Consider the following 12,890-nt stretch of genomic DNA (forward strand, 5'->3'; position numbering starts at 1 on the left):
TACGATGACCTGGGGGGGGCGAGGGGGGGAGTGATGGGGGCGGGGACACCCCCCCCTGCAATATGGAGGCGGAGGGGGCAGACCCGCAGGGACACCCCCCCCCCCCCGGGTCAGTCAGCCTTTGGGGTGAGTGGGAGGAGCCCAAGGGGGTTCCCGGACGCCTGAGGGGTGGGGGGGCGGTTGTGTCGCGGGGGGGAGGGGGTGTCACCTGACAGGCGAGGGGGGGGGGGCGCGGACGCCGAGGGTCCCCGGGGAAAAGGGCGGGGGTGTTGTCACGGGAGGGGGGAGGGGGGGCGGACGCCTCGGAGCAGGGGATCTCGGAGGGTTCCTCGGAGCGGGGGATCCCGGAGGGTTCCTGTGATGGTCTTTGAGTGCCCCGGGGGTCCCCGGGGATTTCCCAGGCGGTCCCGGAGAGGGGGGTGGCGGTGTCGAGGGTGCCCCGGGGGTCCCCAAGCGGATCCAGGTGCCCGCGGCCGGCGCCGGGGGAGGGTTCCGGGGGGTGCCCCGGGGGGTGCCCCGGGGGGTGCCGGGCCCTCACCGGGACGCGGTCCGGGTACTTCTTGCGGATCTTCTCGCCCTCGCAGCGGCGCTTCTCGAACGGGTGCTCCTCCTTGTACAGGAACTTCATGGCCGGGTCGGGACCGGGACCGGGCCGGGACCGGACGGTGCGTGCGCGGCGCACGGATACGGCCCCTCCCCCCGCTTCCCGGTGCGACTCCGCCCCCCTCCCCCCCCAACCGCCACGCCAACAGCGCAGCGCGAGCCACGCAATCGGCGTAGCGGCCGCCGCCCCGGGAAAAGGCGGGGGGGGGGGGGGCGGCCGCGCCTGCGCGCTCGACCTAAAGCCCCCGCGCAGATGGCGTGGCGCGTGCGTGCGTCTGAGCAGAGCCAGCGCAGATAGCGTGGCGCATGCGCGCTCGTCGCAGGGGCCCGCCGCGCTGGACCCGGCGTCGGTACGGAAACGGCGTACGCGCCCACACCCTCCCCCCCCCCCCGCAAACGGCGGCTGCGCAATGCGGCGGGTGGCGGGAGGGAGGAAGGGCCGAGCCAGGCCCCGGTAATAGGGGGAGGCGGGGAAGCGGAAGGGACCGGGCGGTGGCGGCGCGGAGGTATCCGCGGCGGTGCTGCGGCCGTCATGTGACTGACGTCACCGCGCTGGGGGGGGGGGGGTGTGGGGGGGAAAGAAGGTGGTGAGTCACGTGGCGGGCGGGGTCGCGAGGTAAACACTGGCCCCACGTGACCGCCGGCGGCGGAGCCGAGAGGGGCGTGGCCGCGGCGAAGGGGGCGGTGCCAGCGCTGGCCGGAGGACGGAACCACCGCGGGGGGGATGGAGGGGCGGACGGAACCACCGCGGCGGGGGGACGCGGGGGGGTTAATGGGGTACCCTGGGGGAGGCGCAGGGGGGACCCAGAGGTCCGGAGGAGCCCCCCCGCCCCGCAGCAGGTTTGGGGACACAACACGCACGCAGAGACACCCCCCCACACCGTGCGGAGGGGGGGGGGACGGACCCCGAAACACAGAGAGGGCGGAGGCGGCGGGGTGGGACCGAGGTCTTTTAAAAACAAGATGGCGGCGCCGGCAGCGCCCGTCTGTCCGTGTCCGTCTGTCCGGGGGGTGGGAGGCGGCCCCCGCACCCGCCCCCCAGCGCCGACCTAGGGCACGTGGCTCCACGCTGCGACCCCCCCTCCCACCCCCCCCCCCGGTCCCCCAAAGTCCGTGTCCTCGGTGGGGGGGGTGGGGGTTCCCCCCAGCGCTGGCGCAGTCCTTCGTGAAATGGGGGGAGGGGGGGGGTGTCGCGGGGGGAGTTCCCCGTCCCTGCAGCGGGGGTGACGGTGACAGGGCGGGGGCGGGGCTGCCGTCACCACAGCCGGTGCTGGTGCAGGTTCCGGCTCAGGACCGAGCGGACATCAGCTGTGAACCTGTGGGGGCAGAGCAGGATGAGACCCTCCCCCAAAATAGCTTGCTACCTGCCCCCCAACCAGCGAGGACCCCAGCGTCAGGGTGCTCAGGGCTCTGTAGCAGACTGCCCCACCCTGCCCCCCCCAGCCCCAACCACCCCCACAGCCCTACTGTGCCCAGCAGGACCCCACTGGGACCCCCCGACCCTGCTCTAACCCCTTGGCCACTCTCCAGACCCCTCTCTGCCCCCTGCAGGACACCCCAGACCCCAGTTTTCCCTCTCCAGACCCCACTGTATTCTCTGTCCCAGTCTGAGCCAAACCAGAATCAGTTCTACTTCAGTGACCTCACTTTACAACTCAGTTTCTCCTAAATAACTGCACTTTCTGACACTGCATGGCCCCCCCACACTCTGCCCTGCTCCCCCAGACCCTGCTCTGCCCCCTGGGACCCCCCTGAGCCCTCACCTCAAGGCATCCAGCATGGGCAGCAGGTTGAGCAGGGCTGTGTCGCTGGGATCGCTGAACCAGGACTTGATGGGGATGGCGTTATCTGGGGGGGAGCAAAAAGGGGGTGAGGGGCCGGGGGGTGCCGGGGGGGCTCTGGGGCAGTCCCGGGGGGGGCCGTACCTGGGTGGCTGCGGTAGGCGCCGGGGGAGTTGTCGAGGATGACGATGCTGGAGAGGTCGCTGTGCACCACCGACAGGTCCTTGATGTAGCTGCCCAGCTCCAGCGTGCAGTGCTGGGGGCGGGGCTCGGTCAGGCCATGCCCCTTCGCTCGACCACGCCCACCCGGCGCCAGAGACTCCGCCCACACAGCAGCCACGATCAAGGAGGGGCACCACTGGCTCCACCCCCACAGTGACTCCACCCCCAGGTAACCCCCCCCGCCCTGTTAACCCCTCCCCACCATGGCTGGCTCCACCCTTGGCCCCACCCCCCAGGGGGCCAGCAACCTCCTCAGTGGGCCACGCCCCCTCCCCTTAGTCCCCCCCCTTCCACTCAAGCCACGCCCCCTGCAGCCAAGCCACGCCTCCCCCCACCAAGCCCTCTCCCACCTCCATGAAGCCCCGCCCCCTCGGCCCCAGGCCCCGCCCACCTGCCGGTAGTAGCGCCGGTTGAGGATGCTGCGGTTGTTGTCCAGCTTGTCGGCCACGGCGCAGCCGTAGATCTCCATGCTGGCCGTGAACACCACCAGCTCGTACCACTGGCTCACCTGCGGGCGGGGCAGGGGCGGGGTCTGCCGGGGGCAGCGGGGGTGGGGGGGGTCTCGGGGGTGTCCCCCCCCCGGCTGGGGGCGGGCGGCACTCACCACCTCTCAGGAAGAAATCCACGTGGGGCCGCTTGTGCACGAAGAACCGCACGGGGTGTTTGTCAATGACGACCTGCGGGGGAACAGGGGGGCTCAGCGGGACCCCCACCCCCCTGCCACAGGCGCCGGGAGCCTCGGCCGTGCCCCAGCACCCGCCACCCCCAAAATCTGCCCCTGGCGCCCCCAAACGCTTCACGCAGGGATCCCCTGCCTCGGGCAGCAGCAGCCTCAGCTGCCTGCCAGCATGTGGGACCCCCAATATACTTTGGGAACCCCCCAGGTTCTGCCCCAGCACCCCCAAACTCTGCCCCTCAGGACCCCCAAACCTTGAGAATGAAGTCCGGGGGGGTCCCGGGGCGCACGGTGGGCCGCAGGACGCCGTCGTGGTGGGAGTGGATCAGGGTCTCGTCCAGGTCCAAGACGAGAATCTTCCTCTTCACCTGGTCTGGGGGGGGGGGGGGGGGGGGGCGTAGGGAGGGGTGAAGCGGTGTCAGGAGTCACCCCCAACCCCACACACACACTCAAGGGGGTCCCCATCGCCCCCCCTGATCGTGTCTCCCTGCCTCCTCCTCCCCAGAGCTCCCCCAGTTTCAGGGCACTCCCTCCTCCACCCCACAGCCCCCCCCCGCCCCAACGGGGGGATTCACCCACTTTGAGGGCTCCCAGCTGCCTCCTCCCCACCCACCCCTAGGCCCCCCCAGTTTTGGGGCCCCCCCCGGACTCACTGAGGCGGTTGCGGGACACGGGGGAGAGGGGCAGGACGTCGTATCGCACCGTCTGGTACTGGATCACCTGCGGCGGGTGGCAGGGATGGTCACGGCCCCCGGGAACAGGCAGGACCCCCCCTAAATCCCCCCCTAACCCCCACGGGACACCCCGGCCCCCTCCCGGTACCCAGAAGAGCCCCCACCCCCTCCCGTCACCGTGTCCTGGCACGGGCCCCTCGGCCATCACCGCTGGCACCGAGCCCCGGGGGGGCTGGTATCCCCCCCCAGGCTAAATTAAACCTCTCACCTGCTGCTCCTCATCACCCCCCGGCCGCTCGTGCCCCCCCCAACCCCGGGGGGCCCGGTGTGCCCCCACTTTGGGAACACGGAGGAGCCCTCCCGCGGTGGGGACACTCCCGAAGCCAAGGGGACGGGACAGCCCCACTGGGGAAACTGAGGCACGGACGGAGCGCCCCCCCCCCCCCGCCACTGGCCCCGCCGCCCCTCGGCCGGGGGAGCCCCGAGCCCCGGAGAAAGCAGGTGCACCAGGGACCCTCCCAAAGGCGGCTCTGCCCGCGCCCCCAAAGCCCCGGTACAGCCGGTGCCCGGGCCCCCCGCCTGCTCGCCGGTACGCACGGCGCCGGTCCCCTCCGGTTCCCGGTACTCACGGTGCGGAACTGTCGGCGCAGCATGTAGAGGAGGAAGCTCCAGAGTTTGGTGGTGAAGGCCACGAAGGTGCGGAGCCCCAGCAGGCACTGGGTCCGCATCATCCCGGCACCGGCCCCGCCGCCGCCCCCCGCCGCCCGGCCCAGCTCCGCCAGCTTCGCGCCCCCCGCACCGGGGGCGGCGGCGGCCCCAGCCCCGGGCCGGCCCCGGGACCCCCGGCCCCGCTGCGGCCGCCGGCCCGGGGGAGGAAGCGGCGGCTCCGGGGGCAGCGGCGGTCCCGGGAGCAGCGGCAGGCCCGGAGACGGGAGCGGCGGCGGCGGCCCCGGAGGCGCGGGGGAGGCGGTGCCGGGTAAGGGCCCCCGGCGGTGCCGGGCCGCGGCGGGTCAGTCGAGCAGGGCCGTTACCGGCGGGCACCCCCGGCCGCCGCCATCGCGCTCCCGCCCGGCCCCTCCCGCCGCTCTCGCCGCCGCCGGGGTCACTTCCGGCCGAGAACTTCCGGGGCGCGGGCGCAGCGCCAAGGGGGCGGTGGCTCGCGCGCCTGCGCGGGCGTGGGAGGCGTGGTTACGCAATGGAGAGGCGTGGCCTCCGCGGGTGAGGGGCGTGGCGGAGGCAAAGACCTGAGGGGGCGTGGCCGCGCCGCCGCGCCATAGTGCTGGGGGCGTGGCTTTTCGCGAGGGGCGTGGCCTCCCCGTCCCAGCGCCAGCCCCGGGTCCCTGCTTCCCCCCTCCCTGTAACTGGGGTGTAACTGGGGTGACCCCCCCCGGGGGGCCCAGGCGTCCGGGCCTCCCCCCCCTCCCCTAATTGGGGTGTGTCTGTCCCCCCCCAGGAACTACACGGAGGTGGGGGAGGTGCAGCAGCTTTATTGGGGTCCCGACGCCTCTGTAGGCCCCGCTGTAACCCCCGGAGTTTATGTAGGGCCTATAATAACCGGGGGGGGAGCGGGGGCGTCACACGTCCAGGTCGTCATCGGGGTCCTCGGGGTCCTCGTCCTCGTCCTCGTCCTGGGGGGAGTCCAGGGCGCAGACGAGGGCCCCGGGTGCTTGGAGGAGGGATGATCTCCTGGGGGGGAGGGGAGGGGGGTGTTACTGGGGAGACTGGTGCTGACGGAGCCAGGACTCGGGGGGGGGGGCGGGGGTGTGTGAAAACGCCTGGGGGCTCCCCCCGCCTCACCTGGGGGGGCTGAGCTCGTACGGGGGGGGCACGGCCGCCCGCGCCGCCCGTTCAGCCGCCGACAGCCGCAGGCGGAAGGTGAGGGGGTGACAGGGGGGGGGCCGGCCCCCTCCCAAATCCCCGGGGGACCCAGACGTCCTGGCTGCCGGGGGGGGTCTCCCCTCCTCCTCCTCCTGGGGGGCGGGGGGCACCCCCAGAGAGCGCAGGGAGCCGTCGGGCAGGAGGGTGAAAGTCTCGTCCTGGGGGGGCGGGGGGGAGGTTTGGGGGGAGGGGGAGGCAGAGGGGCACCACAATTCTGGGCACCGTGACCCCATGGGTGCCCCCCCCTCCCAAACACACCCACCTTCTGCTTGACCCCCCCGCCCTTCCGGGGGCGGCTGAACACCCTGGCGAGTCGAGGGGCACCCGGGCCGGGGGGGGGCCCCCCCAGGGTGAGCTGGGTGCTGGCCAGGGCCCCCAGCGCCCCCAGCAGCGCGGGGGGGTGCAGGTCCCCGTGCAGCAGCGCCAGCACGAGGGAGGGGCAGCCTGGGGGGAGACACACACACACACACAGACGTCCGTGGGGGGCTCACCCCCCCCCCCCGATCTAGGGGACCCCCTGCACCCCACACCCCCTTGGGAGCCACTCCTGCACCCCAATCCTATGGGGACCCCAGTGTCCAGGCTCCCCCACCACCACCCCAAGCCCAAACTGGGGGACACCCCCCCACCCCAAGCCCATGGGGACTGGGGTCTAAACCCCCCCTGCCCCCCAAACCCCAACCGGTGCCCCCCCAATACCCCAAACCCCAACTGAGGCTCTCCCCTGCACCCCAAATACCCCAAACCCCCATTGGGGCCCGTCCCTGCACCCCCAAGCCCCAACTGGGGGGGTCCCACCTGGGGGGTCCCACCCCCACCCCAAACCCCTGGGGATCCCAATGTCTGAACCCCCCCACCCCCCGATCTAGGGGTGCCCCCCCCTGCATCCTAATCCCCAATTGGGGGGGTGCATGGCCCCACGCCCCCATCCCATGGGGAACCCCGGTGTCTGTGCTCTCCCCCCCCTCCCCACCCAAGGGCCCCCCCAAAGTGCTCACCGGAGCCGGGCCCCCCCCCCCAGCAGAGCCCCCAGGGCCTGGCAGAGCCGGGGGGGGGGCAGGCGCAGCAGCCCCCAACTGAGCGAGTCCAGCACCAGCGTCAGGGGCCCCTCGCCTGGGGGGAGCCCCCCCCCTGCCAGCAGCCCCCCGAAATTGCCCACCTGCACCTCGGGGTCCCCCCCGCTCCAGCCCAGGGGGTCCGTGAAGCCATCCCGGTACAGGACCCTGGGGACGGGGGGGTGGTCAAGGGGGGGCTATGGGGGTCCGGGGGGGGGGGGCTGTGGGGTCCATGGGGGGGTCTTTGGGGGTCGTGGATGTCCATAAGGTGCCCATGGGGGGGGCTCTGGGGCGATGCGGGGCTCTGGGGGGGTTGTAGGGGTCCATGGGGGGGCTGGGGGGGGTGTCTTTGGGGGTCGTGGTGTCTGGGGGGGGCTGGTGGTGTGTCTTTGGGGGTCATGGGTGTCCACAGAACCATCAGGGGAGCCATGGGGGGAGGGGCTGACAGGCCGTGGAGGTGCTACGGGGGGGCCATGGGTGCCTGTAGGGAGCTATGGGGGTCTGGGGGGGGCTGTGGGGCCATGAAGGGGATGGGGGGTCCATGGGAGCTCTGGGGGGGCTTGTGGGTGTCCATAAGGAGCCCGGGGGGGGGTCGCACCCACCGCTGCTTCACGGCAGGGCTCAGCCCGGCCTCGAACCGCTCCCGGGGGACGTCGAAGAGGACGACGAGGACACGCTCGGCCCTGGGGGGGGTGGGGGTGTGAGGGGGGGGGTGGGGCTGAGCCCCCCGGGCCCCCTCCCCGGCCCCCCCCCCGGCCCCCCACCTCTGCACGGCGGCGGTGACGAAGGCCCGGAGGAGGCTGCGGCCCTCGCAGGTGGCGCTGTCTGGGGGGGGACACACGGGTGAGCCCCACCGGGACCCCCACCCAGCCCCACAGCACCCCACGGCCCCCACAGCACCCTAAAACCAGTCCCCCCAGGACACCAAACCCATCCTCACAACTCTCCCGGAGCCCCCCCCAAATCAGACCCACGCCCCCCCCCCCCCCCCGAACCAGTCCAAATGCACCCCCCAGACCCCCCAGAGCCCCCCAACCCCCTAAAACAAGCCCCGAAGCGCCCCCGATCCCCCAAAACCCGCCCCACAGCCCCCACAACAAGCCACAGGGCCCCCCTAGAGCCCCCCACACCCCCAGACCCCCACCCCGGACGAGGACCAGCCCCTCCGCGCCGCCCGCCACCAGCGCCTCCAGCATCGCCGTCCCGGCGCCTCCCGATGACGCCACCGTACGGCAAAGGGCGCCGCCATGTTGGGATGGGGCAAGCGAGGCGCGTTTCCGGGGGGGGGCACTTCGCAAGGGGGGGGGGGCTTTTGCGGGGAGGGGCGGGGCCCAGAGACAAACTCGGCCAGAAAAAAAAAGTCAAAACACACAAAAACCTTTATTTCGTACAAAACCACTCGCGAGATGCCCGCGTAGACACCCCCCCCAGCCCCCTCCCCCCTCTTGGAGGGTACCCCGAAACTTGGGGACCCCCCAACACCAGCGGGGGGGGGGGGGCTCCTTCTGTGTGTGGGTGGCACCTCACAAGGGTTGGGGTCCCCCCGGGGGGGGGGGTTGGGGGAGGGCCCCATCCCCCGGGGGGGACCCCCGAAGCGGGTCGGGGGGCGCGGGGGGCCCCTCAGACGTACTCGCGGGTGCCGGAGGTGCGGGCCCCGGGGGTCTGGCTGCGGGGGTACCCCCGGGCGCGCCCCTCGCCGCGGGGGCAGGAGCAGGCCAGCATGGCGCCCCCCAGCAGCGCCAGCGCCGCCCCCGCCCAGCCCAGGAAGATGGCGGGGCCCAGCTCGTACCTGGGGGGGGCGGAGACACAAACGGGGGTCAGGGACCCCCAAACCCTCCCCACGACCCCCCCCACGCCTGACCCATAACTCCCACAGACCCCCCAAACCTTCACTACAGCCCCCCCAGACCTGCCCCATGGCCCTTCCTGCACCCCAAACCCTCCTCCCAGCCCCCCCAACCCGCCCCCCAGACCCTCCCAGCCCCACAGACCCCCCCAGACCCCTCCTCACTTCGCGTTGACGGGGACGGTGACGTCATAGAAGTTGGTGATGATGTGGTGGCCGTACCAGGAGCTGCCGATGAGCCCCAACAGCCCTGGGGACACACACACACACGACGCCCCATCAGCCCCACAGAGAAACCCCCCCCCCGCCAAAACACGGCAGCAGGGCCCCACAGCGGGGGCGAACCCCCCGAAACAGGGCTGTGGGGTCCCCAATTGGGACACAGAGACCCCAGTATGGGGCTGTGGGGTCCCCAATGGGGGGGGCCCAGATCCCAAAATGGGGGGGGTGTCAGGCTCACCGGAGAGGAGGAAGAGGCCGCCGCCAGCAGCCGCCATGCCGGCCTTGCGCCGGGGGTTGTCCTCCCCGCAGCGGGTGCACTTCATGCCCAGCACCGCCAGCCCCATGGCCAGGGGGCCCAGCACCCCCGAGAGCACCATCAGCGCCCGCGTCACCTGCAGGTACACTGGGGGGGCACGAGGGGGTCAGCAGGGTCACAGGGGAGGTCAGCGGGGTCACGGAGGGTCAGCGGGGTCATGGAGTACACTGGGGGGGCACGAGGGGGTCAGCAGGGTCACAGGGGAGGTCAGCGGGGTCACGGAGGGTCAGCGGGGTCATGGAGGGTCAGGCCCCCCAAAGTGCTGGACCCCCGTCCTGCTGCCCTTAAGCCCAGAAAGGGGGACCCAGGTGTCCAGGGACCCCCATTTTGGGGGGACCCAGGTGTGGGGGTGGGGACCCAGGTGTCCAGGGACCCCCATTTTGGGGGCACTCAGGCATTCGGGGGGGGGGGCGGGGCTGCGGGTTTATGGCCCCCCCCCGCCCATCCCCCATGTTGGACTTCGACCTTGGGATGGGCCCGATGGGGACCCGCCCCCCCCCCCCCTCAAATCCCCCGGATTTGGGTCCCCACCAACACTGTGGGCGACACCGGGGGGGGTCCCCGGGGGGTGAAGCTGGGGGTGTCCCCCCCCATGGCGGGGAGGGGGGGGGGCATAGGGCCCAGGGGCTCACCTGGACGCCCAGGTTCCCCCACGCCCCAGGGGGTGGGGGAGGGGTGTGGGGGGGGACTTTGTCCCTGTCCCGGGGGGGGGGGACACCCCGCCACGCCCCAACGGCTGCTCCCGCTGTGACTCAGGGCCCCCCCCGCCCCCCCCCCCCCCCCCCCCGGGAGTTTCAGCGAAACCAAAGGCGGGTCCTACGGGGGGGGAGTCCCCCAGGTTTGGGGGTGCGGAGCAAACCCCAGCACCCCCAGGGACCCCCCCCTGCCCCCCGTGTCCCCTCATGTTCTCGTGTCCCTTCATGTCCATACGTTGTCTCCCACTGCCCCCCGTGTCCCCCTGTATCCCCATGTCCCCCATCCCCCTGTGCCCCCCACGTCCCCCTGTCCCTCCATGTCCCACGTGCCCCCCACATCCCCCTGTATCCCCCCAAGCCCCGCAGCCCCCCCATGTCCCCCAGTTGCCAATGTCCCCATGTCCCCCATGTCCCTGTGTCTCTCGTGTCCCCCCATATCCCTCTGTCCCCTTCAGCCCCCCCATGTCCCCCCATATTCCCCCCTCCCCCCATGGCCCGCAGCCCCCTGTATCCCCCCCATCCCCCTGTCCCCCCATGTCCCTGCAGCCCCCCGTGCCCCCCCATATCCCTCGTCCTCCCCCACCCTTCAGCCCCCCATATCCCCCTGTCCCCCCCTGCCCCCTGTGCCCCCCATACCCCCCGTACCCCCCGTACCGGGCAGGGCGAGGAGGGAGTCGAAGCCCTTGCACTGGAGCTGCCCCGTGCTCTGGCTGGCGCAGGCGGCCCACAGCCCCTGCGAGGTGGCCACCGCCGTGATGATGGTGGCCCCGGCCAGCGAGTTGGTCTCCCACTGCGGCAGCGCCGTCGCCACCGCCAGCGCCCCCCACCCGGCCAGTGCCACCCCCAGCCCCAGCCCCTGCAGCCCCCCGTGCACCATCGCTGCCCCCCGGGTTCGGCTGCGCTACGGACCGGGCCCTGCGGACCCCCTATAGAGCCCCAGAGACCCCCTACAGAGCCCCTATAGATATTGCACGGAGCCTACAGACAGTCTGGGAGCACCCGAGAGAGACCCTATAGACGGGACCCTATAGGCGCCCCACCCAGAGCCTATAGGCGCCCCACCAGGCCCGTACAAGCTGCAGGGGCCCCGGCAGGACCCTATAGGCGGCAGCGAGACCTCACGAGCGGCGGGGACCCTATAGACACCCTACAGGAGCAGCGAGCGGAGAGACCCGGCGAGGAGCAGGGACTCCTACAGAGCCCCTGCAGCGCCCCTGTGGCCCCCTATAGAGCCCCTATAGCCCCCTGCGGAATGCCTAGAGCTCCTATAGAGCCCCAGTGTCCCCCTATGGACCCCAAATAGCCCCCTATAGAGACCCTACAATACTCCTACATCCCCCTACAGCACCTCTGTAGCCCCCTAGAGATCCCTATAGCCCCCTATAGCCCCTCTGTAGACCCTCTATGGAGCCCCTATAGCCCCCTATAGCGCCCTACAGCCCTGTATAGAGCCCCTATAGGTGCTGCAGCGGTGGGGACGGGCGGGACCCAGCACCTGTATATGGGGCCGGTGCCCGAGGGCGGGGCGGGTGACGTGGGGCGGGGCGGGGCAGGGGTGGGTGTGGCCGTGACGTCACCAGGGCAGGGACGTTGGCAAGGGCGGGGTTGGGCTGCTCTGACACACGTTTATTGTCACCCCCTCCCCCCTCCCCCCGTTAATTCATTAACGCGCCCGTTAATTGCAGTGGGTGGGGAAGTGGGCGGGGCGCTTGTGACGTCGGTGGCAGGGGGTGGGGGGGTGCGGGGCCCCTCCCCTTGTCGAGCACTCAGAAGAATCCCTGGGGTCAAAGGGCAGAGGTCAGCTGGGCGGAGCCAGTAGGCGGGGCCAAGGGTCAGGTCAAAGGTTGACTCAGGGGTCAGGGTCAGGTCAGGAGGTGGGGTCACGGTCAAAGGTCAGGCCAGGGCCGGGGGGGGGTGGGGTGGGGTGGGTCCTGGGGGATCCCTGTGGCTCCCCGGACCCCAAAGCCCCCCCGTGATGTCACGCATGTGATGTCACCGGCCGGTTCACGCGCCCTCGGTGCCCGCAGCCGCCCCTGTGACCTCACGCACGTGACATCACCGGTGAGCTATCTCATGCGTGTGACGTCACAGGGTGGGGCGGGGGAGGGGGCGGGCTCTGCCTCTCCCCTAAAATCCGGGTCCCGTAGAGCGAAAGCGAAAGCGAAAGGCAGCGGCGGGGGGAGGGGCCCGAGGAGGGGGGGGGTCGCGGTGCCGGTTCAGGGGCTCCCGGGTCCGGGGGAGGGGCGTCTCGGTGGGGGCGGGGCTCCCGGTGCCGCCCCCGCCCCATCTCCGGTTCCCCCCGCGCCATGGGGCCGGGGCTGCTGCTGCTGCTGCTGCCCTGGGGAGGTACCGGGGGGCACCGGGGGGGGCACCGGCACCGGGGGGGGGGGGGGGCGGGGAACCGGAGGGGGAGCCCTCCAGGACCAGGGGGTCCCGGGACTTTGAGGCTGGGGGGAGGGGAAGGGTGTTGTCTCTGGTTGTGGGGTGCCGGGGGCTGGGGCCACCCCCCCCCCCACTGACACCCCCCTCCCCCGCCTCTCCCCCCCTCTCCCCCAGCGCTGGGGAACGTGGGGGGAGGGGCGGGGGCCTGCGCCTGCACCCACCGGTGGCCCCGGGAGCCCCCCCCCACCGTGCGCCTGCGCCCCCTGGCGCCCCGCGTGCTGCGGGCGGAGCTCTGCCCCCGGCACGTGCTTAGGTGAGACCCCCCCCCCCCCCACCTCGACCCCCCCCCACCCCCCTCCTCCCCGGACCCCCCCCATCCCCCCCCCACCCCCCCCCTGCAGCCCCAAACCACCCCATTCCCCTCCCGGACCCCTCCATTCCCAACCCACCCACCCCCCCAGGGACCCCCCTCCAAACCCCCTGGGACCCTACCCCCACCCCCCAAACCCCACAGCCCCCCCAGCAGCTGCCCCCCCCCTT

General features: G+C 72.4%; 4 protein-coding genes across 4 annotated transcripts; all 4 read right to left on the reverse strand.

The window, feature by feature from the left end:
- Positions 1-1,817: 1,817 nt before the first annotated feature.
- On the reverse strand, positions 1,818-4,697 carry CTDNEP1 (CTD nuclear envelope phosphatase 1). Its single transcript, XM_086481281.1, has 8 exons — positions 4,586-4,697; positions 3,936-4,002; positions 3,537-3,655; positions 3,207-3,283; positions 2,998-3,109; positions 2,529-2,640; positions 2,367-2,451; positions 1,818-1,919 (listed from the first exon to the last, which is right to left on the reverse strand). The coding sequence occupies exons 1-8, from the start codon at positions 4,685-4,687 to the stop codon at positions 1,859-1,861; spliced, it is 735 nt and encodes a 244-aa protein (XP_086337407.1). The 5' UTR covers positions 4,688-4,697; the 3' UTR covers positions 1,818-1,858.
- An 801-nt stretch (positions 4,698-5,498) lies between these two features.
- Positions 5,499-6,586, reverse strand: LOC147412533 (elongator complex protein 5-like). Its single transcript, XM_086481288.1, has 4 exons — positions 6,574-6,586; positions 6,097-6,278; positions 5,754-5,992; positions 5,499-5,642 (listed from the first exon to the last, which is right to left on the reverse strand). The coding sequence occupies exons 1-4, from the start codon at positions 6,584-6,586 to the stop codon at positions 5,531-5,533; spliced, it is 546 nt and encodes a 181-aa protein (XP_086337414.1). The 3' UTR covers positions 5,499-5,530.
- Positions 6,587-6,828: 242 nt separating this feature from the next.
- LOC147412534 (elongator complex protein 5-like) lies at positions 6,829-8,085 on the reverse strand. The gene is made up of 4 exons (XM_086481273.1): positions 8,034-8,085; positions 7,654-7,714; positions 7,492-7,572; positions 6,829-7,057 (listed from the first exon to the last, which is right to left on the reverse strand). Exons 1-4 carry the CDS (start codon positions 8,083-8,085, stop codon positions 6,829-6,831), a joined length of 423 nt encoding a protein of 140 aa, XP_086337399.1.
- A 424-nt stretch (positions 8,086-8,509) lies between these two features.
- Positions 8,510-10,845, reverse strand: LOC147412535 (claudin-7-like). Its single transcript, XM_086481274.1, has 4 exons — positions 10,623-10,845; positions 9,196-9,360; positions 8,901-8,985; positions 8,510-8,678 (listed from the first exon to the last, which is right to left on the reverse strand). Exons 1-4 carry the CDS (start codon positions 10,843-10,845, stop codon positions 8,510-8,512), a joined length of 642 nt encoding a protein of 213 aa, XP_086337400.1.
- Positions 10,846-12,890: the final 2,045 nt, after the last annotated feature.

This window comes from Leptosomus discolor, unplaced genomic scaffold (assembly GCF_034619465.1).
Source record: "Leptosomus discolor isolate bLepDis1 unplaced genomic scaffold, bLepDis1.hap2 HAP2_SCAFFOLD_171, whole genome shotgun sequence".
NCBI lineage: Eukaryota > Metazoa > Chordata > Aves > Leptosomiformes > Leptosomidae > Leptosomus > Leptosomus discolor.